General features: G+C 43.4%; 1 protein-coding gene across 1 annotated transcript in view; it reads left to right on the forward strand.

The window, feature by feature from the left end:
* FREM2 (FRAS1 related extracellular matrix 2) overlaps positions 1 to 24,480 on the forward strand; it is a 210,521-nt gene extending 186,041 nt beyond the window's left edge. Inside the window, exons 17-24 of the mRNA XM_077806636.1 lie at positions 7,156 to 7,348; positions 13,184 to 13,288; positions 14,491 to 14,618; positions 14,710 to 14,844; positions 18,049 to 18,175; positions 20,552 to 20,739; positions 21,692 to 21,838; positions 23,968 to 24,480. Coding sequence (XP_077662762.1) covers positions 7,156 to 7,348; positions 13,184 to 13,288; positions 14,491 to 14,618; positions 14,710 to 14,844; positions 18,049 to 18,175; positions 20,552 to 20,739; positions 21,692 to 21,838; positions 23,968 to 24,480 — 1,536 coding nt within the window. The remainder of the gene's footprint in view (positions 1 to 7,155; positions 7,349 to 13,183; positions 13,289 to 14,490; positions 14,619 to 14,709; positions 14,845 to 18,048; positions 18,176 to 20,551; positions 20,740 to 21,691; positions 21,839 to 23,967) is intronic.

Genomic DNA, 24,480 nt, shown 5'->3' on the forward strand with positions numbered 1-24,480 from the left:
TTGCATGTGCTCATCCCTTCTTGTAAATCAAACCACTTTTATTTAAGTGTCTAAATGAGGATGTAGCTACCTAACTTTAGGAACCTACATCTGAAAATGTGCACCCTGATCTCCTGGCACTACACCAGTTAGTCTAAATTAGAACTGTGTTCTGGCTAAAGCTGAGGTCAGCCCTTATAGTTAGCAACAGTTTTCATTGTGCCAACACTCCACAATCCAGTAAGCCAAAGTCTGAAATTCAAGATATATAAAGTATATAAACTTACAGTATATAAAGCTCTTAAAACAATAGATCTGACATACTTGAAAGATCCAAGCCATAGATATAGGCTGGGTTATGACCCCTATACGTTCCTTAAATACTGCACAGCGATGTTGTGAAGCTTAATGAATTAATGACTCTGAAGAGCTTTGCGATCCTCAGATGAAAGGTGCTATAGAAGTGCAAAGTATTATTTTTGAAAGGAAGTTTAAAAATGGGGGGGCTAAGAAAAGTTGGTGTCCCTTTTCATATTTAATTTATATAGGGGAAAAAGGTCAGCCTGGATTTATTTGATAGAGTATCATTTGATCTTATTTCCGCCTGTTGTAATTACATTCTAGAGCCAGACAATTTGTGGTTCTGGTCATGTGCTTATTTGTGGAAGTTACTTTCTCTTGTTTCAGTCCATTACCAGGCTTGACATGGTGGCTCAAGAAAATTGTCATTCAAACAAATTTTATTAACAATATCAAGTAAAGTAAGTCTCTGCCAGAAACAACAAGATGAAGAAAGTACATTAAAATGTTGAATGTACAGATTGGTAGCTTGAAGCTACTGTAATGGAATACAGCCGAGCAGTTGTATTTCACTCTGCAACAGAGAGGCTGCTTCTAGCCAGGGTTTGAAAAAGATTTCCCTTCCAGTCTGTTCAGCTCATATTTCTAGTGCAGATGGTGTAGGCTTAGATGTTTAGATGGTCCATGTAAAAATTCATTTAAAAGCTATCACTTTATTACCGTGAGTTGTATACGGAAGTTCACGAATTTTTACTCTAAAGAGCCGGTGTTTTTCCATCTTCACTAGATCTAGCTTCAGCAAAATGGGACCTCAGAGCTGTGAGTTAGTTTTCCTGATGAATTCGCTGGACAGTATAAATTGCAAATAAAAAGAAATATATATTTTCATGGCAGTTTTTCAAGCTCAGCTAGCATAATCAACTTGTGATTTTTCCTTAAACATGCCAGGTCCCATAACAGAAGTCTTCCACCACCTCCCCAGCTGTTTTTGTAAATAAGTGAATTCAGTAAGGGATGAAAAGAAAAACTATTTTATAAAGTGAATACTTTGTGGATGTATGGGCACCAGCTGTGCAACAAAGTAAAAAGTTAAACATTTCAAGAGGCCTGACATGTCAAGGCTGCGTTCCATTCTCCTCCCCATTCAAATTCTTTTAAACAAACCTGCTTTGCATTTTACCTTTAACTCACCTGGCCATCTGCCTTCCTGGGGCTGACTCTTCACTTTAACAAATTGATATTGTATAAATAAGGGGTTGATAACATTGTTAAGCCTGCATGGATAAATTGAAGAGATATATACTACAAATGCAATGAAAAATAGGTTCAGGACAACTTGGAGGACAAAATTATAGTTAGCATGAAAATCACTGAGAAATATATTACAAAGGATTCAAGGAATACTGCTTTCCTCTAACTATTTTTCATGCTATAAACACCTAGTGATGAGGACACACTCTCTCATGCTGTCCCTGATAGTATCCCAAGGATCATGTAACGCAGTGGTTCTCCACGCCGGTCCGCCGCTTGTTCAGGGAAAGCCCCTAGTGGGCCGGGCCGGTTTATTTACCTGCCATGTCCGCAGGTTCGGCCAATCACGGCTCCCAGTGGCCGTGGTTCGCCGCTCCAGGCCAATGGGGGCTGTGGGAAGCAGCACGGGCCAAAGAATATGCTGGCCCTTCCCACAGCCCCCATTGGCCTGGAGTGGTAAACCGCGGCCAGTGGAAGCCGCAATCAGCCGAACCTGTGGACACTGCAGGTAAACAAACCATCGCAGCCCGCCACGGGCTTTCCCTGAACAAGCAGCCAACCAGCTTTGAGAACCACTGAACAGATCATTTTCCTGGGCCAGGTTCTGCCCTCACAAACACTAGGGCTGTTTTGTTAAAATCAGTGGGGTTGCAATAGTGAAATTATGAGCAAAATGTGCCTAAAATGGACCTGAAACAGAGAATGTCCTTTCTGATGTGCGTTTCTATTTAATCTGTGCTGTGACAGATTTGGCACTGAAACATATTTGGAGTATCTAATAAAGTGTTCTCCAATGGAAAGAGACCCTGTAGAAATGGTGTGTGGGGGCAGGGGTTGTTTTTTACCTCTTGTAATCCTGGCATGGGAACCATCAATGTTCAGAAACAGACGTCAGGCTCATTCTGACATTTCCGACTGCAAAAGAGATGCTTGTAAGTCTACTCCCCACAGAGCTGACAGGCATAAAAGATTTGCTTCGCTCACAGGAATGACTTCTATAAACAGCTGTTAGAGTGATTTATTGATCTGCAGCTTTATCAGGTATTGGTAGAGTGCATTTCTTGTACCGCTTGGAGCAGCTTCTCTGTTCTGTCTTCTCATGTTCTCCAGGCATGACGTGGTTACAGGGCATTAGACACTACTTCCTAGATCCCCCAGCCCCCCTCTCTTTTGGCTCTGAGTGTGACAGTGAACTATGAATATCCACTTCAGCGTCATAAGGTTAAAAGTCATACAACGTTCTGAGAAATTATTCTAGATATTATTTTAATTATTGTATTGCTAATGACTAAAACTCTGATAATGTGACTGCTGAGTTCAACTGAGTATGGAATACATAGATACGTAATGCACCTGTTCTGTATCTCCATAGCACTTAAACTGATACTCTACTTTTATAGCTCTCAGTTAGCCTCCTGCTTTCATAACATCAAGTTAAAATAGGAACAGCTGCTTACTTTGATTAGTCTCTGTGGGCAGTGCTAAAAAATGGAGCTATGACAATGGAAGGAATGTTTTCCATATTCAGTTGAATGGCATATCCCAAGTAGGACTGGAAAAATAGGGTTTCTCAAACTATATGGAAATGGTTAGTTGATTTCTTTGTTTTTTTCTATCCAGACTGGAACCAGAAGCATTTTGGTTCTGTTCACTGGTAACTCAACTTGGAATGCAGAGAAAAAATCCCTTCTCCAGTCTCCACAGCAGCTTTTTAATAAGCTTTCCCATTTTATTTTAGCTTTATTTCGTTTGATCGAAGAGATGAACTACACGTTTTTTATTTTATTTTTCTGTCTACTGGGCTAAAATGATTATTTTCACTGGCAGGGTTCTGCTTGTTTATTAAGAAATAGTGTAGTGATGCAACTTATTTAATAACATTTGTGGTAGAATCGGAGTATAGATAATGGACTCGATTAATCTTGGTGGCCATCAGGAGTGCAATTGTCAGCCCTATCGCTGAACCCACGAGAGGGCAGCTATTCTGGCAGAGGCATATTTTCTCCTTCTCTTTCTCTCTGACACATGCCCAGCAATATTACCTAGGGTTGCCAGGCATCCGGTTTCTGACTGGAATGCTCAGTCAAAAAGGGACCCTAGCGGCTCCAGTCAGCACTGCTGACCAGGCCGCTGAAAGTCCAGTCAGCAGCGCAGCGGGACTAAGGCAGTCTCCCTGGCAGCCGGCATGTCCAGCTCCTAGGCACAAAGGGGACCAGGGAGGCTCCACGCACTGCCCCCCCCAAGCACCGGGACCACTGCCAATGGGAGCTGCGGGGGCAGTGCCTGCAGGCACAGGCAGTGCACAGAGCCCCCTAGCCCCTCCGCCTAGGAGCCGGACATGCCGGCCGCTTCCGGGAGCCACCTCAGGTCAGCACCACCCGGCTGGAGCTCGCACCCCGTACTCCATCCCGCACTCCAAACCCCTCGGCCCCTCAAGCCCGGAGCCCTTTCCTGCACCCCAAACCCCTCATCTCTGGTCCCACCCCAGAGCCCTCACCCCGTCCTCCTGTACCCCAACCTCCTGCCCCAGCCCAGAGGCCCCTCCCACACTCTGAACCCCTTGGCCCCAAGCCCGGAGCCCTCTCCTGCACCCCAAACTGCTCGTCACGAGACCCCCCAGCCAGAGTCCTCAGCCACTCCCACACCCAACCCCCTGCCCCAGCCCAGTGAAAGTAAGTGAGGGTGGTAGAGAGTGAGCAACATAGGGAGGGGGGATGGAGTGTGCAGGGGGCAGGGCCTCAGAGAAGGATTGGAGTCTCAGGGAAGGGGGTGGAGCAAGGATGTTCAGTTTTATGTGATTAGAAGACTGGCAACCCTAACAATACCCCCTGCTTTCCTTTATGGGTTCTCTCAGGGGAGGGTAGCTTTTAAGTTCCATACAGGAATTAGCCCATCTCCTAATGCACTGATCCCAGCCAGGTCTTTTATTCTTTCTGTGCTGCACCAGCAGGCTTCAGGCCCTCCTCGAGAGCGAGGGTTGTCAGTGCTTTCTGACACTGGAACCGTCTTTCGGTAGACTTTCACTCAGCGGGGACCCGCAGACTTATTTCCACCAGTAGAAATGAATTGTCTCCAATAGAGAGACGTGCCCTATAGAATGGAGGGGGGAAATGCAAGTCTAAATTGTTGCTTACAGATTACGTTAATTAGTTCATGTAAACTATGCGTAAATATCTGACAATGTCTGGTGCATACAGCTCGGGTAAAGGTGTAACAGAAAAGCAAAACATTGCACTATGCTTGTTTTCTTTACAACAGATGATTGAATATATGTCAAACCTTTTACCATGTTAGCTCTTTTAGCTAGTGTTGTTTTCCCCACTCCCCTCATCACACACAAACTGAATTTAAGACCTTTGGTTGGTTGGTTGGTTGGTTGGTTTTTTGCTATACGAACATGCAGATGGAAAACAAATATTCCTATGTAAAGATCAAGAAAAGGTCTTTTGAGCTGGTAGAGATGTGTTTAGTTATGGAAGCAAATGGGTTTGAATCTTGACTATGTGCCAGGAGTGCAAGATTGCCCCGAATCAGAGGCAAATCAGATCTCGTCGGGAGCTGCATCACAGCCTGCATTTGTCTTAACATAAGTTAATATCCTGTTGTATTGCTTTGGAACAACGTGCCAAATCTGTGCCCGAAGTCATTCCATTGAAGTGAGTGGAGTTCCCTCAGGGTGAACTTGGCCCTATTCGTGTGATACATAGTTGACTGAAGGAGCAACGTTTTTTGTCTAAGAACTTCTTGGCATTTAGTACACCTAGACAGGAAAGCTATTGCCCTGATCCAGAAAAAAAGTTCCTGGCCATATTAATTAAAACCAACAAAGGAGCATTAATCTTAACTGACCATAACAGTAGCACGTAATATTAGCTGTGAGGCCACTTTATTACATAGCACTTTAGGAATCATAAATACACATTTCAAGATCAATTGGTAAGTACTAGTAATAACAGACACCTTATAAAATATTTTCCAATTATACCTTGAACTGCGAGACAAGTTTTTCTACAGACCAGATTACAGAAACTGGCTAAGTATTAATTGAGCTTTCATAAATCATGCAGCTGGATGAGCCAAGTGATCTTTTGCTGACTCTATCTCTGATTTTAAATACAAACGTTTGAAAGGACCTAGAATATCTTTTAAAACAGGAGAAAGTAAGAAAAGACTCTCCTTTTCATAAATTTTTAGATGATATAGAGTTTAAATGTTAATGTGTGTTAGAAGATGACTCCACAAGCAGATGAAATTAAAGGAAGGAGGTTTTTTTGACAGCACATTGCACAGGCTAAATGATTTTGCATGTAGAAGCACATTAACAACTGCCAACATTTTCAGTATCCAAGTACTTACTTACTTCAGAATGTGAAGTGCTGCAAAAAAGTAATATTGCTATACTTGTGGTTTCATGAATTACTATGCTTTTTGTCAGGGACAGGAAAACATAAACCAGGAGTAAGAGAGACCCAATAAATGGATCTGAATCACAAAGGGTTTGGATTTCACACAACTTGTAACATTTTAAAACTGCACTAGAGGTTTTGCAAAACGCTTTTAAAACCCTGTAAGGTATTAATCTGGGGGAGATATTCAAAGCCACAAATGGCAGTTAAGTGCCCCCTCCCACTGAAACTGAAATCTTTCCGGCTTCTCCATTACCCTCTTACCCTTTCCCCTCCAATGCAACCCATGGTGTTGTAAAAGTTCCTCAGTTACAGGCTCTCGATGGCCCTATCTGTAATAATAGGGCTGTAACTGCAGTATTATTTCACAAAAAATGAATATTAAATGAAATAGATATAAAAAAATCTGTTCAGAAAATAAAAAGGGCATAGAAGTCAGATAATCCTATTGTATATAATAGATCTTGATGTTCTAACCTTGTTCTTCTTTACTTCATTAAACATACCTTTTCTGGTTGAAAATATTTAAATAGAGTATTAGTATTTATATGATATAAACCAAAATTACTCTTTTTTAAAATCAGATTTAACTTTCTAATTCTTTTCAGTTGAAAGTATTCTAACTTGATATTTCAATGCACTATTAGTATTTATTTATGGAATACACGCAGTATGACACCCACTATCTACCCATAGAAGAAGCCACAGTTCCAACCATTAAGAGAATGTAATCTGAGGTTTCAATCTTGCAACGAGCTCCACGCAAATGCAGGGTCCTCCCATGCAGAGGTTATTGCGGGATTTGACATCTCAGAAGATGAGCACTAGGTGAAGGTTGAGGGAGAAGGATAAAATGTACAAACGAAGATTTGTTTTGTTAATCAGCTATCCCCAACTGGTTCTCTATCTAGCCATTGTTAATTGGCTATTTACAAAGATTGAACAAGAATGACGGGTCAAAAATTAGTTCCTTATTGACAGAATTCATATCCTGTTTCAAATACAAGCAGGGCACTTAAGAGGATTTGTGTCCACGTGCAAGCCATTGAAATTCAGTGCTTTATTCATCATGTATAATTCGGAAGAGAGAGTACTCATCTCATTCAAAATGTTGACCGTAATCTATTTCTTCTGCATTTTTTGCTTATGCATTAATGTTGTTTGTACTGGACTATATTTCATTACCACGTACCTAACTAACTGATTTTGGTCTTTATAGGTCCTCAACCTAGTGCAGTCCTATGTGACCTTGCGAGTCCCCTTGTATGTCTCCTATGTTTTCCATTCACCTGTGGGTATAGGTGGCTGGCAGCATTTTGACCTACAGTCTGAACTTCGGCTGACTTTTGTGTATGACACTGCCATCTTGTGGAAGGATGGAATTGGCAGCCCACCTGAAGCAGAGCTCCAAGGTATGTTTTCAGACGTTGTTGATTTTTACTCTTGCTCTGTTGCTGAAGCTTTAGGTTACATGCAAAAGAATAATTTTTGAAGCAACTGTAATATGAAAATATTGCTTTGTAGTATATATGTGAAATAATTAATTGCAAATAAACTGCCATTGGTCAGCCATTTTGTTCAATATTCTAGAGAGACTCTCTGATTTTGAAATTCTGTAAACTTGACTTCAGATGTGTTATTGCATTGAATGAAAAATATCAAGATATTTATCAACCACCTATGAAAAATCATAAAATTCCCTTTTTCTTACATGTTGACTGAAATTTAGGATTTGTTGTGTTTTTCTATTCCATTGTCACATAAGCTGTCATGGATTATAAAACTTTTAAGTAACATGAATTCATTATTCTTCTGGCTATGAAATATTGCACAGTTGGAAGCAGTTTTAACCTCAGCGAAGACACATGCATTAATCTCTCAAAGGAAGCGTAAGTCATATAAAATAAACTCGCTATGTACCATGATGGTAGATATGTTACAGTATAATGAAGAGACAAGGTGGGTAAGGTAATATTTTTTATTGGACCAACTTCTTTTGTTAAAAGACAAACACTTTCAAGTTTTCACAGAGCACTTCTTCAGGTCTGAGAAAGGTTCTCAGAGGGTCTGTCTACACTGTGATAAAAAACCCGTGGCACTGAGTCTCAGAGCCTGGGTCAGCTGACTCAGGTTCTTGGGGCTCAGGTTGCAGAGCTAAAAATTCCAGAGGCCAACAGCTGTTTCCCTTTGGGCTTGGCTACACTTGCAAGTTACAGTGCATTAAAGGAGCCCCAGGTGCACTAGCTCACTACCCGTCCACACTGGCAGGGCACGTAGAGCGCTCTGGCTCCGCGGCTGGTCCGCTCCTGGTACTCCACCTCAGCGAGTGAAATAACGTTTTGTCCCCCCCCCGCAGGAGCACCACGACGCCAGTGTGGACACCCTGGTCTGTTAGTGCGCTCTGATGGGCCTCCAAAAGTGTCTCACAATGCCTGTTCTAGCCACTCTGGTCATCACTTTGAACTTTACTGCCCTGCCTTAAGGTGACCAACCATCAGACCCGCCCTTTAAATTCTCTGGGAATTTTGAAAACCCCCTTCCTGTTTGCTCAGCCAGGCATGGAGTGCTCTCAGCGAATCTTTGCAGATGACCATGCCTCCCCGCGCCAGGCGATCCCCAGTATGGGACAATGGCAAGGTGCTGGACCTCATCAGTGTTTAGTGGGAGGAAGCTGTCCAGTCCCAGCTGCACTCCAGCCGTAGGAATTACTATACCTGGGGGCAGATATCAAGGGACATGATGGAAAGGGGCCATGACCGTGGACGCACTGCAGTGCAGGGTTAAGGTGAGGGAGCTGCAGAATGTCTACCACAAAGCCCGCGAGGCAAACAGCTGCTCCAGTGCTGCCCCTGCTACCTGCCTTTTCTGCAAAGAGCTGGAAGCAATACTTGGGGGTAACACCACCTTCACTCCAAATACCACCATGAACGCTTCAGAGCCCAGTTCAACAAGGCAGGAGGAACAAAGCGGGAGCGAGGGTGCTGAGGCGGAGGAAGACACTCCAAATACCACTCCAAAACACTTCAGAGCCCAGTTCAACAAGGCAGGAGGAACAAAGCGGGAGCGAGGGTGCTGAGGCGGAGGAAGACACCTCGGAATCCCTAGATGCATGCAGCCAGGAGCTGTTCTCAAGCCAGGAGGAAGGTAGCCAGTCACGGCAGTCGATGCTTGGGGAAGGACAAACACCAGAGGAGGTTCCCAGTAAGCAGCTTTTATTTTGGGAAGGAAGTTATTCGGTGTGGGCTCTTGGGATGAGGCTGGTTAGGGCTGCATGCATGCCTAGATGCGGAATAGGGCGTTGATGTGCTCTCTCACATCACGGTAATCGGCCTCAGTGATCTCTTCAAAGGTCTCCTCCAGAACTTGGGCAATGCGCTTGCGTAGGTTTCTTAGGAGAGCCACTGTGGTCCTTGTCCCAATAAGGCTAACTTGTCCGTGCCATTGCGCCGTGAGGGGTGGGGGGACCATTGCTGCACACAGGCAAGCTGCATATGGGCCAGGGCAGAAGCCGCATTGTAGTAGAAGACCCTCCCTTGCTTCCCAGGTCATCCTCAGCAGCGAGATACCTTCCAGGATGAACTCCTGTGGAAAGTGTGGGGACAGTGTTCAGTATAGGGGCCCCCTGCCATTGTTGGCTCTCCCCAAGGACAGAAACCCAGAGGACAGTACAGCCATGAAGCAATCCATCATGCTTGAACCTGTGCTTACTCACCATTTTGGGGCTCCCGTGGGTTATGTGTGCTTGCTTTGGGATGGGCAAAATTATGCTATGGTGTAGACTGTGCTTGCCCTTAAGTACAGGGGAATCATTGCTCTGCCTGATGTGAACAATGCTGCATCTGTTAAGTGTTGCATTTTGCCCTTACAGATGCAACCTTGAGATCTCAGCCGTCCATGTTATCATCGGCCGAAAGACTCAAAAGAATTAGAATGAAGCCACGTAGAAGCAAGGAAGACATGTTGCATGAAGTAATGCAGCATTCAAGTAATGAAAATCAAAAAGTGCAGGAGTGGCAGGACAGTAAAAGGAGGATCTGCCATCAGAATGAGGAGCACCGGCACAAAAGCGCGGTGCTCTGGCAACAAAGCATGGATCGGCTGATAAGCATAATGGAGTGACAAGTGGACTCTATCCAGGCACTCGAAGCCATGCAGGCGGAGCAGTACTGCGCCCCCCGCCCCCGCAGCCCTTGTCCCAAAACTCTTTCCCTTGTGCCCCCATGTCACCTCCAACCCACTTTCCCCAACATCCAGATTCTTACCACCTCCAGCTGCCTCCAACACCTGTAGCTTCACCACCCAGCCCTGAAAACTATGACCCTTACCCACTGCACTCAACCCCCATCACCATGCAGTATAACCATCCTGAAGTGCAGCACTCATTGCACAGCACTTCAGACAGGAAGGCTGAGTATGATAACAGGACATACACAAATCTGTGATTGTACCATTCCCCACCCAACCCCCTTGCCCTTTCTGTTTCCCAAGCAGTTGTGTTTCTTTTCAATAAATGCATTTTCTTCTCAATAAGTGGATTTTTTGGCTTTGAAAACATTCTTTATTATTGCATAAAGTAAAAGATGCCTTAGCCCAGGAAAGAAACAGGCACTGCAAGTCAGTGTAGCAAACACACATTCCTACTAACATTGGAACCACTGCACTTCACTCCTATGCAGGACACCAGACATTACTGGTGGCTTTCAGCCTCAAATTGCTCCCTCAAGGCATCCCTAATCCTTGCAGCCCCACTCTGGGCCCCTCTAATATTCCTGCTCTCTAGCTGTTCAAATTCAGCCTCCAGGTGTTGAACCTCCGAGTTCCATGCCTGAGTGAATCGTTCAACCTTCCCTTCACAAATGTTATGGAGGGTACAGCACACGGATATAACCACGGGGGTGCTGTCATCCGCCAGGTCCAGCTTCCCATACAGAGAGCACCAGCGGCCCTTTAAACAGCCAAAAGCACACTCCACAGTCATTCTGCACTGGCTCAGCCTGTTGTTGAACCACTCCTTGCTGCTGTTGAGGCTCCTTGTGTTGGGTTTCATGAGACAGGCATTAAAGGGTAAGCGGAGACTCTAAGGATCACAAAGGGCATTTCGACTTCCCCTTCGGTGCTCTTCTGGTCTTGGAAAAAAGTCCCGGCTTGCAGCTTCCTGAACAGGCCAGTGTTCCGAAAGATGCATGTGTCATGCCCCTTTCCAGGCCAGCCTGCGTTAATGTCAATGAAATGCCCATGGTGATCCACAAGTGCCTGGAGAACCATAGAGAAATACCCCTTCCGATTAACATACTCAGAGGCTAGGTGGGCTGGTGCCAGAATTGGAATATGTGCGCCATCTATCGCCCCTCCGCAGTTAGGGAAACCCATTTATGCAAAGCCATCCACAATTTCGTGCACGTTACCCAGAGTCACGGTTCTTCTGAGCAGGATGTGATTAATGGCCCTGCAAACTTGCATCAACACAATTCCAACGGTCAACTTCCCCACTCCAAACTGGTTAGCGACTGATAGATAGTTGTCTGGTGTTGCCAGCTTCCAGATTGCAATAGCCACCTGCTTCTCCACCATCAGGGCAGTTCTCAATCTCCTGTCCTTGCGCCGCGGGGTGGGGGCGAGCTCCTCACACAGTCCCATGAAAGTGGCTTTTCTCATCCGAAAGTTCTGCAGCCACTGCTCGTCATCCCAGATTTGCATGATGATGTGATCCCACCACTCAGTGCTTGTTTCCCGAGCCCAAAAGCAGTGTTCCATGGTGGTGAGCATGTCTGTGAATGCCACAAGCAAACTCGTGTCATATGCATTATTCGAGTCGATATCATTGTCGGAGCCCTCACTGTCACTTTGGATCACAAGGAATAACTCGACTGCCAAACGTGACATGCTATCGAGACTCGTCAGCATACGCCTCAGAGGTTCAGGCTCCATTCCCGCAGACTGAAAGGGAAGAAAGAGCGCGCAGTACAAAAAACGTTGAAAGATGGCACCAAATGTGGACGGAAGCAGAGGGATTTCTGGGATGCGAACCGATGCATCATGAGACGTTGGGACAGGACCCAGAATGCCCTGCATCTCCCACCCCTTCCCACAAGCCACAGTGCCAGAATGGGAAGAGGTGCTCTGTGGGATAGCTGCCCATAATGCACCGCTCCCAATGCTGCTGCATATGCTACAAATGTGGCCACGCCAGTGCGTTTGCAGCTGTCAGTGTGGACAGACTGCAGCACTTTCCCTACTGCGCTCTCCGAAGGCGGGTTTAACTCAAAGCGCTCTACATCTGCAAGTGTAGCCATGCCCTTTGTCGTCTTAGGTGCAATGCCAGAGACAGACGGGGAGAGAGGAGGTGCTCTGGGGTGGTTGTCCCTCCTTTTATAATTTCAGTCACCCTCTTGAAAAATGCTTCCATGCTGTTTCTTTGCTAAGATGTAGATATTTGTCCCTGCCCCCTTCCTTGCCAAAGAATGGCCACTTAGCTGGTAATGTTCCATCAGTCTTGTTGACATCTGATTGAGGCATCAGCTTGCCCTTTGTCTCTGAGGGTAGGTGACTACCCAGACTTATCTGGGAAACATATTTCAGTCATGATTTTAGCTTATGTTCATAGCTTTGCATATAATGTTACTAGGTGCATTTTTTCATGATTTTATAGATCAGCAAGTTAAGAGTTTTTAAATGATACCTCACAAGGCATACCTTGTACAAACATTATTACAATAGGATGTAGGGTGTGAACACAGGGGTATATTCTGTCACAATCCCCTCAGCAGCTTCTACTGGTAGGAATCCTCTTGAAGAGCTGGGCACAGATTAAAGTTACCTTCCCTCAGTGGAAACCCCAAAGGGAGGTCAGTTGACTAAATCCCTGCTTGAACTCAGTGGTCTGCATAAGTGTAAAGAGGTGCATTTTGCACCTTCCTGCACCAGAAAGAGTGAACCGGTGCTATGGTCTTCCCTCTGTCTAGATGAATGTTTGACTGTGGGTACCAAACCAAAATCCTTGCTGTTCCAGGGAGGCATGTTTTATACTTTGGAAGACTGTAGTACCACACGAAGTATGGGCCCTTCACATAAATTCTTACTTGACAGTCACCATGGGTAAATCCAGAGGATGTCAGCAGACTCCCTGCCAAATTGTTGACTGACTTGGCAATGTGAAATAAAAGGGTGCCAATGTTTCATCAGACCATGACTCATTTATGATCCATTTGCATCCTGAATAATCAGTGCTACTTGGCATCTGCTGGCAGGTTCTCTCTACCCAACCAGTATGCGCATCAGTGAAGAAGGGCGTTTGGTTGTCAACTTCAAGACTGAAGCCCGATTTCATGGTTTATTTGTGATGTCTCATCCTGGTAAGTCAATTCTGAGGTCTGATAATATCTCATAGTTGTGAGTTTTATACTGTTTATTATCTTATTCCTACTACTAAAATCTGGATCTTTTTAATGTGCTGCGCTCAGCAGCAGGGGCTTTATTCTATGGCAGTGGTTTTCAACCTTTTTTTCATTTGCAGACGCCTAAAAAATTTTGAATGGAGGTGCTGACCCCTTTGGAAAACTTAGGCATTGACTGTGGACCCCTAGGGGTCCATGGACCACAGGTTGAAGACCATTGCTTTACGCTCATAAATTCATAATGTGTAACGAATTTCAAATACATCATGCCACATCCATGGCTGGTGTAAATTGGAGTAGCTCCATTTATTTGAGCACAGCTATGTTGACTTATACCAGATGAGGATCTGACCATCATATCTACCTTTCCAAGAGTAGAAAAGAATGTGTGAACCATATCTTGCTGTTAATAAAATGCTCACTGGCATGTAATGATATCCAAGGCCTTGATCCTGCAATCTGATCCATGCAGGTTGATCCTTGTGCCCCATTCACTTCAGTTAGACTAAATGCAGGAGTGTGGTTCCAGCTGCACAGATAGATTGTAGGACTGGGGCCTAAGTGTACTTCTGGACATGAATGCTGGAGGTGAACAAGAATATCTGAATAAATTAAACTCTCCAAACAAGATCATATACAATAGTGCGTTGAAGAAAAAAAGCATCATTAATTATATTATTTTAGTTTAACCAAGTTTCATTAACCAAAAAAGCTCCTTCATAGCAATTCCACTCTTTCTTTACTTTTAAAATACATTTTGCATTTTACATGCAAGGCAGAGCTGAAAAAGTTACAATGCACTAGAAATTGTTTTACGTTCCCTGAGTTGGCATTCCAGGTTAAAAATAGGAGGGATTATAGATCTTTACCATTCCACTCTCCCCGTTTTGCCTTTCTGTTAAATTTAATCTTTATACAGCTTTGGTTGCATAGCCCCATAAGAGATTGTTTAACAGATGTTTGAACAAGAGTCCACCAGGCTCAGCTGTGTTGACTATAACTGGTTTTGTTAATTTCAGTTAATAAAACCAATGCACTGTAAATGTATTGGCATCAGCCATCATATTGTGGCTTCTGAATCGCTGGGAATGCTTTTCAGGTTCTGAGAATCTGCAGCTAGACATTTAAACTGACAAGCTTGTCTGTTGACATCTTTCTAGCCTCCACTCTGAGCTCCATGGTTATGTCAGCTGATCACCCAGGCCTGACATTTAGCCTCAGCCTTGTGCGGAGTGAACCAACATACAACCAACCAATACAGCAATGGAGCTTTGTTTCAGATTTTGCGGTAAAACCACAGCTTTCCCTTCCTTGGTTTGCTCTGTCCCGGTTCTGAAATATGTTAGTCAAATGCCATGTCTCTCCTTTGCTTTTACCAGGTCCGAGACTATTCTGGGACATACACCGTGAAGCTGATAGCTTGTACCACGGTGCCTCACCAGGAGTACAGTGTACCAGTGATCTGTAGTCCTAGAGAGCCAATCACATTTGACCTCGATATCCGATTCCAACAGGTACCATCAAGAAATTTTTTGCATGGTTTTTATTTCAATTCTAAAAATGTCTTTGGTAGTCATGAAGGATGCTGGATTGACAGTCCTGGAGGCTGGAGTCCTTTCCTTCGCCACAGAATGGGCAATGACAGTGCAAATTACTTGCGCTACCCCCACCAGGGTGACTCAGCCTTGACCTGGAGGGACTACTGAAGGAGTGAGAGTGTGTCACAGGGCTTGTCTTCACTACCGGGGTAAGCCAACCTAAGTTATGCTACTCCAGCTACGTGAATAACGTAGCTAGAGTCAATGTAGCTTAGGTCAACATATCCCAGTGTCTTCACTGCACTGTGTCAACTGGAGACACTCTCCATCGACTTCACTTAGTCTTCTCAGAGAGCTGGAGTACCGGAGTCAACCAGAGAGTGCTCTGCCATCGATTTAGTGGGTCTTCATTAGACCCGATAAATTGACACCTGCTGCATCGATTGCAGCAGCGTCAATCTCCCCAGTAGTGAAGACCAGCCCTTAGCCTCAAGACTCAGGTGATCTTTGGCCACTCTGCTGTGACAGCTAATAGAGTGTTAGTTGTTGCCAGTTTTGGTCGTGGCTTTTGTGGTGTATAACTATCCACTGGAGACTGGACTGAGATCCCAAAACTGTATCATCGTCATGATAGGCACCAGTATAGGAACACAGATACATAGATAGATAATATTTAGCACTGATGCCTAAAATTTTTAAGTGGCTCTGCAAAGGTGGGTGAGCATTATTATCCCCATTTTACAGATGAAGAAACAAAAGGTGACGGTGAAGGGCCAGATTGTAATAACACCTTGTTCCAAGAATAGTCCCACTTAAGTCAATGAGTACAGGTATCACAGTGTGGGCTTTAGGGTTTGTCTACATGGCAACACAGTCTGGTCTACGGGAGTGTAAACTGTAGAGCGCTCTCACATATCGTGCTCTAACTGCCCCATGTAGACCCTCTACCCAGCGTGTGTTAACGAAGTCCTGTTTGAAATAGGACTCTACTTTGGAGTTTGCACCAGCAGGGTCTCTATGGGGCAGTTAGAGCATAACATATGAGAGTGCTTTACAATTCACACATGTAGACTAGTCTGTGGCACCATGTAGGCAAGCCCTAAGTCACTTGTATGAAGGTCCAAGTGAATCAGAGGTGAAAATGGTAATAGAACTCGTCTCTCCTGACTCCCTGTCTAGTGCCCTATCTACTGGACTATACAACCTTGCCTGTTTGTTTTTTCAGTTTTTTAAAATAGAATAATATGATGCATATTTTTATGTTGTCCCTCTTAGGAATTGTTTGCACTATGAATGAATGAGGGGCTCTTTTTAAAAGCAAGTATCAAGTAGGAAGGATGCTTATATTCTGGGTGTCTCCCATTCTAATACTTTGTTTTTACATTTCCTTCTTGAAGCTTTTTGTGTCCTTCTTTTTTTCTCTCCCTGGGAAAGCACTGTCCTCATGGTATTTCTACAAGACACAGTGTAACTTCATGGCTAGTGGCAACTCTGCTACCCAAAGCCCAGCCTCAGTATCTTGGGGACCAGGAAGAAAGAATCCTAGTACCCTTGTAAACAGCACCCTACTACCCAAGTAGGGAAAGGATTGTTTGCACGAAGCAGGAGATTTCTTCCTTTCTTTCCGTTCCCTACTCTTCCCTCTCTCACCTTTAAATGCCTTCTGCACACTTCCTTTAGAGAGGAACTGGGATCCATGCTGCACTGGGGTGTACAACCCATTCACAACCTCCCCAAATCCTTCCCCTTCTTTGTGCAGCAGAGATCACAGTGGCTTTCCTACAGGAGGTCCTCTGGACCCACTGATGTGCCCTTTAGTGAATTCCCACAATGTTCTTCATCCATACACAAATCAGGCCATCTGCAGTGATGATAGTTAAATATTGGTGCGAATGTCAAAGATTAAAAACAAGTAAGGTGATATTCCTCTCACCCCAAATAGTCTTTACATCTTATATTATTGAGAACCTTTGCTTAAAGTGTTTCCATCATGAAAATAATTGTATGCTTAAAGTACGGCTGTAACAGCCACGAGTTAATCAGTGTGTGACAGTGAGACATTCATGTGAAATTGCAAAAAAATGGATAGACTTAAAAGAGGAAGTGTCAGGGGTGTATTCACAGCTATACACAGCTATATATAGTGTTAATGGGAACTGCATAACTATATCTTATATAAGATTCAGTTATACAGTTCCCTTTAACGCTACTATAAATTGCCTGGCTAAATTCCTGTGCTACTAGCTGAAAATACACTTCCAGTTTCTTATTCATTAGACATTTACTCTCTCTAAAAGAAAAGTTTGATTCAGCCACTTTTGATTTTCTTTCACATGCTTGTGAAAACAAGCTGGAACCCAGCTGTGTGAATGAAGCATTTGAATTTTGAACCTCTAGGACTTTAGATCCTGTAGCCTGAATCCATGCATTAAAACTGAAAAATTCCAAACAAATCGGATAGTAACTTCTTCTATAAACAGTGTTGTTAGGTTTCATCTCCATGGAGAGTAGCAGTTGGTCTATAAGGAGAGCCTCAGTTGTACATTTTCAGTTGCCAAACCCTGCTGCTTTGATATTTTGGAGTCTGTTCTGTGGAAAAGTGATTTCAAGAGGAATGAGTAGGTCAGCTGCATAAGTTCTAGTGATAGTTTCTAATGGTATTTTTACGACTCACCCCATCAGCCTCACACAAGAGCAAGTGAGAAGGTTGTTCATTTACCTTTTGGAAAAAAAATAGAATTCTCTCTTTTGTTAGTGACTCTTTAATAGCTCTTGTTTATTTATCTTTTTAAAAATAAAACCTGTGCAACCTCCAAACTGTAGGTATCCTTGTTCTCCTATTACTGTTGCTCTGGTCTTCTGCCACCCCCCTCCATTGTATTCTATGCCACCTGTCACGTCTTGACCATATTTAGATTGTAAGCTCTGGGAATGTCTTCAGTTTTGTGTTTGTAGAGTACACAATACTGATTGAACTGACCCTGGGTATTACTGTAATATGCATAATTAAAATTGATTGTATCAAGTATATAAAGGCAAACATAGTAGACACTAATTTTAATATTAATTAAGAAATGAATAGTGTAAATAACTGACTTTTCATGGTAAATATATTCATATAGGTGAATACACAGACCAGATTAATGACCGCATGTTGAAGAGCTTTATGCTGTATTTTAGGTCAGCGACCCAGTGGCTGCTGAGTTCAGCCTGAATACCCAGATGTTCCTCCTCTCGAAGAAGACTCTCTGGTTATCTGATGGCTCGATGGGATTTGGGCAGGAGAGCGATGTTGCTTTCACAGAAGGTAAAATGGTACATAGATGATGGCTAATTTATGTGACATCCCTTTACTGTGTTCCACTCTATCAGCATTTTCTTTCAATCAGAACAAACTGCCACCACGTGGTCTTTCTGCTTTTGCCAAGCCTAAATTGGAATTGATCATATTCTGGTCTCCGTTCAGGGTTAGACCTGTTCAGCTCATTGCTCACTTCTCAGAACAGCAATAATAAAAATAGCAGTTTCATATTCTAAGTACTTTACAAACATTGCTGATCCTCTAACAACATCCCTAAAAGCTAAGGGTAACTGCCCCTGTATCCCTCCCACCTCTGTGGTACGCTCTAGGAGTGCCCAGACAAGTATCTTGTCTCCAGTCATCACCTATCTCTGGGCACAAACCCTTGTCCTCTTCCTTCTGACAGGGAAGTTTTAAGGCTGCTCAGTTCCCTGCCTTACACTGGAATATCCCCAGCAAGCCAGTCTGCGTAATGGCCAGCTCCTTTGGTTTGGCTACAAACAATGTATTGCCAGCAGTTACAGGTTACCACACAGTTCTGTCTAAGCAAACATGTTTATTCTTAAGACAAAAGTATTACAGAGAAACCATATAAAAACCATAAGCATATTTAAACACCCACTAAATATACCAGGAGTCACCAGTCAATCTTGTGGGGCCATAGGCGGCTAACTCTTCCTCATGGGTTGAGACCCCCCCTTGGACAGAAGGTCCTGTCCAATTGCTGGATCAGAAAGAGAAAGCCTCAAGTCCGTCTAAATTCAGCCTTTTTATGCCAGAAGCCCTTTCTATGTCTGTTGGTCTCTGGAAAACCCAGTTTGAAGCAGTATATGCAAGCTTCTCCAGGGAGTGGTACCTCTCTAGAGGTGTTTACAACCTAAGGGATTCACCTTAATGACCACCCATTGTTTCTGATTCCTGGAGGAGCTGAGGTAACCCTTCCCCATGGCACTACATACAATCCCTGGCCCAGAGTGACACAGAGTTAATACAATATGGTCCCCCGAAGATAGTGCATGGGATGCCAATATCTGGCACGTAGATCCTCTTTGTACAGATGGGGAAAACAAGGCAGATTAATTGATTTGTCCTCTCAATGGAAATCAAAGTCAAAACTGAGATTAGATCCCAGGAATTCCTGCTTTCAAGGTCTAAGCTCACACCCCAAGGAGGGGAAGCCAGATCCAGCAAATAGAGCTCTGGACTGGGACTCAGGAGACTAGGGGTCTATCCATGTCTCTGCCACTGATCTGTTGTGTACCCTTGGCAAATCACCCAGCCTGTGTCTGTCTTGGCTATTTAGAATGTAAGCTGTTCAGCATAAGGACTGTCTCTTACTATGTGGTTGTACAGTACCTGGCATAATGGGACGTAAGTCTCTGTCAAAACCTTTAGGTGCTTCTGTAATACACATAATAAATAACAAGCCATATATCTCTCTCAAGACAAATTCACATTGTCCTATTCACTCTGATGTTTGTTTTACTCTTGGCCATGGACTACCATGGTCTGCTACTGGCCGTGCTCTTTAGTTGCATATTTTTTGACAACCCACAAGTCTTTTATGGGTTTAGCAAGCAAAACCTGCCTTAAATTTTGGCAGGCAGCAGAAAGTCTTAAAAACTCCATATGTCTCTCTTAAGTTTTGGCAAAGTTAGGTGTGAACAGATTTAATCAAGTGTTAAGAGGCCAGAGTTGGGGAAAAAAAGCCACTCTGGAAATAGAGGAATGATTTCCCATAGAGTAGATGTCATTTTCACTGTGCCAAGTACTGCCCATCTGACTAAGTATTAGCAAGTTCTTACGCCCTATGGCCAAGGTCCTGCTGACATAGAAGAAGGTATCTTGCTATTCCAAACACATTTTTAGAAGACAAAAGGCTGCAGTCCAAGATGGGATGGGGGGAGGACAAAAGTGGCTCTGTATACCTTTACTCCTTGTGAATTATGGGTCCAGCAGCACCCAACTCAATTTTTGAGCCACCCTAGTGACTGCTTTAAGTTATAGCAGCCTTGAATGGCCACTTATGGGCTACTCTGCCGGCCCAGAATAGATGGAACACAGTGCATTCTAGCCATGCCTCTCCCTGCCCCTCAGGCAAACCCCTAAGCAGGAAGGTGTTGTAGGACTACACCAGCCATGGAGTGCAACCCATTCCCTACTGCCAGAAAGATTCCTGGTGGGAAAATCCAGCTGGGTTCCAGGTCATTTATGTTGCTAGAGCAGCGTAAAGGGACTGGAGCACAACTCAGAATTGAGGCCAATTTGTTAAAAGGAGCATGCTTGTTGTACATGTGTCTGGCCACCATCAGCTCATCTGACGTTCTTGGATACTTGCTTTACAGAACGATATATTGTATTTGAAACAATGATTGTTTTCAGGTGATATTATATATGGTCGTGTGATGGTGGATCCAGTACAGAACCTGGGTGATTCCTTTTACTGTAGCATTGAGAAGGTTTTCCTGTGCACCGGAGCAGATGGATATGTACCCAAGTATAGTCCACCAAATGCAGAATATGGCTGTCTAGCTGATTCTCCATCCCTCTTATATAGATTTAAGATTGTGGTAAGTGTTCTGCGTTTAATCAAAAACATGTGTAATTTTTTTTCCAGATTTTCAACACCATTTGTTGTTTTGAGCCTGCTGCAGGCAAGGGTCTCTTAAGAACATACCTAGCAGCTTCCATCAAGTTTTTGACATCAGTTCTAGTCTAGTGCAGCTTGGTTAGGGCATAATATTGTTATCCAGGACCTTCATGGGCTGGTTACAACCGGGATAGTCCTGCCAGGGACTCTCATCACTTGTGGCATATCTTACAGTGTGACTTGTCAAGATAATAGTATGACATGTTGCTTGTATAGTCTCATATGTTTAAGCTTGGAAGGATTAGATTTTTATCAGTAAAAGTTGGTGAACAGTGATTTCACTGTACACACACAAACCACAAACATACTTCCATTGATAATAATTAAAGTTTATAGATGGGCAAAGTAAACAAAATGCTGTTTGAGAACTTATTAGAGTTTGATTTAAGGATATTTACTTAATGTATTTTGACATGTGATGTTGACAATTTGGGTTTAAAGCTTTAACTTTTTGAATCTCAACATCTACTGTCATTAAATGATTGTCTGATGCCAATATTGTCTGACCTGCCCCATAATTTCCCACACCTGTGAAAATTTAAATAAATAATTTTAAAAATGCTTAAAAATAAACATCTATATTTTCCATCAAAATTATTTAAAAAAGCATGGAAATCTTCCAAGCCTACATATATTATATGGTTCAAAACAGGAAAACCCACACAAGAAGTGCTAGTCAGATGTAATCACAATGTTGCTGAAGAGCACTTTTTCCCCTTAGGAATGCACCAGATAACGTAAAATAGTATGTGGTGATTATGTTCCTGGGAAAGTTGCATTTACATGTAAATATAAAAACCTCTTTCTTTGCGGAAGTGAATGTGTGAATGTACAATGTACAAACAGAATTATTTTTCCCTTTCACCATTTAGGACAAAGCTCAGCCAGAGACACAAGCCACAAGCTTTGGAAATGTGCTTTTTAATGCAAGACTAGCCATAGATGATCCTGAGGCAATTCCTTTAGTCAAGCAACCTGGCTCGGATGGATTTAAAGTAGACTCAACACCACTGTTTCAGGTGAGCAGTCTATGGGTCAACCTCAAGAATACTGTTCTAAGAATCTCAAATAGAGTCAGGCATCATATAGGGAAATACTTGATTATAAGAATAATGAACTTGAGGATGTGTACACTGGAATAAGGACACCAACACTGGTGTGAATCTGGAGTCACTCCATTTGAAGTCAGTGAATTTGCATAGGTGTAAACCCGTATAAGTGAAAGCAGGACCCAGAATATTCATGGAGATTGAACTAATCCCCTGCAGCTCTCTGTCTTATTTTTGTGGGATTTCCCCTTGTTTTTTGCCCTTTCCAGTTTCTTGAGGCTACATCCCAGGTCATTAATGTACCAAGCTGTTGTACATACGTACACTGCAAAGTTTAAAATTATTTGTAAATGATGATAAAGTGACCTGTTTTTGACTCCAGTCCTGGATTGGGAGGTAGAAAGGTAGGGGTGGGGGAAATCTAGAGAGGAAAAGTTCAGGATGAGTGATAAGGAGAACAGTGAACTAGGATTGGCATGGAGCTGTGCTAACTGCTCTTGGAATTGACATCTCAGAGAGAGATGAAGTGGGGGAACTTGGAAGGGGCACACAGGGCAGGGGAATTCTTATCCCAGTAAACTTTAAGGGCTTGATGCAGCTCTTATTGAAGTCAATGGAAAGATTCCCACTGACTTCAACAGGAGTTGGTTAAGGCCTTAAATGCACCTCATAAGACTTTTCAGAGAAGGGCTCTTCTCCTCTGTACTTTATACACCAACCCAACATAAATGTTTTCATGGTCAGTAAAAAAAAAAAAGCTGGCAAAATCAAACAAATGCTTCCTGAGTTAAGGTTGAAAGTACATTTCAGCAGAGTCCAGCTAACGAAAGTTACCAAAACAGTATCACTTTCTGTACAACCGTTCTACACCGTCCAAAGCACAAAACGTCTAGAACATCTAGAAGTGAGCAGGTAAGGGACCAGCTACTTCCTCAGTGCCATGTCTTTCATTCGTGCTCAGCCTCTTGATTTATGCAGCCCATACAAATTTTACTTTTCCCCTGTAACATTTGCAAAAACAGATGTGAAGGTCAAAATAACCAAGTAGAAGAAACAATAGGGAGTCCTTACTCTGACTATTGAACATTTTAAGCGCATGTGGAGTCCCATTAAAACCAGTGGGATTGTTTGAATGAGTAACTGCTCAGCCATGTAAGTAAGGGTTTCACAATTTGGCGCACAGAGATCGTAAAATCCCATTTGCTATTTAAGGGGTTCTGTTTCCAGTAGTAATCTAGTCATTTGTTCTGCCCTCTTAGACTGACAACAGAATGAGAGTGGCAAGAGACAATGGTAGTTAGGTATACAGAAGGCAATGGGGGGATAAAAGTAAATTATAGGAAGGTAATGCCGACATGGCGGTAAACATAGTTTATTAAAACTAGATATGGACTAGCCATGAAATGCCCTAGAGAGACAAGGTGGGTGAGGTCTTTTATTAGACCAACTTCTGTTGGTGAAAGAGACGAGTTTTCAAACTACACGAGCTCTTCTTCAGGTCTGAAAAGACTTGTCTCTTTCACCAACAGAAGTTGGTTCAATAAAAGTTCACCCACCTTGTCTCTCTAATATCCTGGGACCAACATGGCTACAACAACGCTGCGAACATGAAATGGCCTATTCATTGCATGCCCTCTTTTTGATGAGCTGGTGCAAATACAAGGCCAGACTGTGTCTCACCTCTGGTTGGGCATGCATAGTGGGCAGAATGTGCAATGATTCTTTCTCTTTTGGAGTACAGCCAAAGCTGTAGTCCTTGCACAAGGACTCTGTGAGGCCAAGGACACAACGCCACCAATAAAGGCCAGGGAGGAGATGGCCTATGCTCCTCCATCTGCACCAGGCAGCAATGGAGGCTGGCTATGGATGGACTCAGGCTCCACACCCTGTGTGTAGTGGATGGCATGATTGCCAATTCCTGCTGGGGTGCTGGGCAGATTGACATGTGGCATATTCTTTCTGAGCATGGCTTCAGGAGTGCAGTCCAGGCATTTCAGGATCAGATGATGAAACAGCTTGCAATTTACTTCTCAGTTTGTATTGGTGTTTAACCACATCATCGAGGTGGGTAATGTTGAACAAAATGTTGTGTTTTCTAGGTGTCTTTGGGTAGAGAATGGTACGTACATACAATCTACACTGTGAGATCAAAAGAAAGTGCCAATCGAGGTATTGGCAAAAGAAGTGTGGAGTACCAATATCACTCTCTGGTCAGTGGTGGGAATCCAGGAACTTCAATGCAGATACGTCAGAAGAGAGGGGTCAAAGAAGCTCCAGAGCTTGCTAAAGAAATTGGCATAGAAAACAGCAGAGGAACTAACATTCAGCACATAGCTTTGGACCGCACCAACAAGAAACAGATCCCACAAAGAGAAGTTACAGTCAATGGAATTCTCCCCAGGGAGCTGAATAACAGAAACCCAGAGGTCAACATAATCACGATCACTGGTGGAGCTGCTGCCGTTTTACTTGCCATTGGTTTAATTGCAATTATTATTTTGTTTTTCAAGCATAAACAGAGCTCAGAGAAGAAAGAAGTCACAAAGGGTTCAGGGAGCAGTGAGCCAATGATGCCACCACATAATTACACTACTGACAGCTCTGAGGTTTGA

The sequence above is a fragment of the Eretmochelys imbricata genome, chromosome 1 (genome assembly GCF_965152235.1).
Source record: "Eretmochelys imbricata isolate rEreImb1 chromosome 1, rEreImb1.hap1, whole genome shotgun sequence".
In the NCBI taxonomy this organism is placed as follows: domain Eukaryota; kingdom Metazoa; phylum Chordata; order Testudines; family Cheloniidae; genus Eretmochelys; species Eretmochelys imbricata.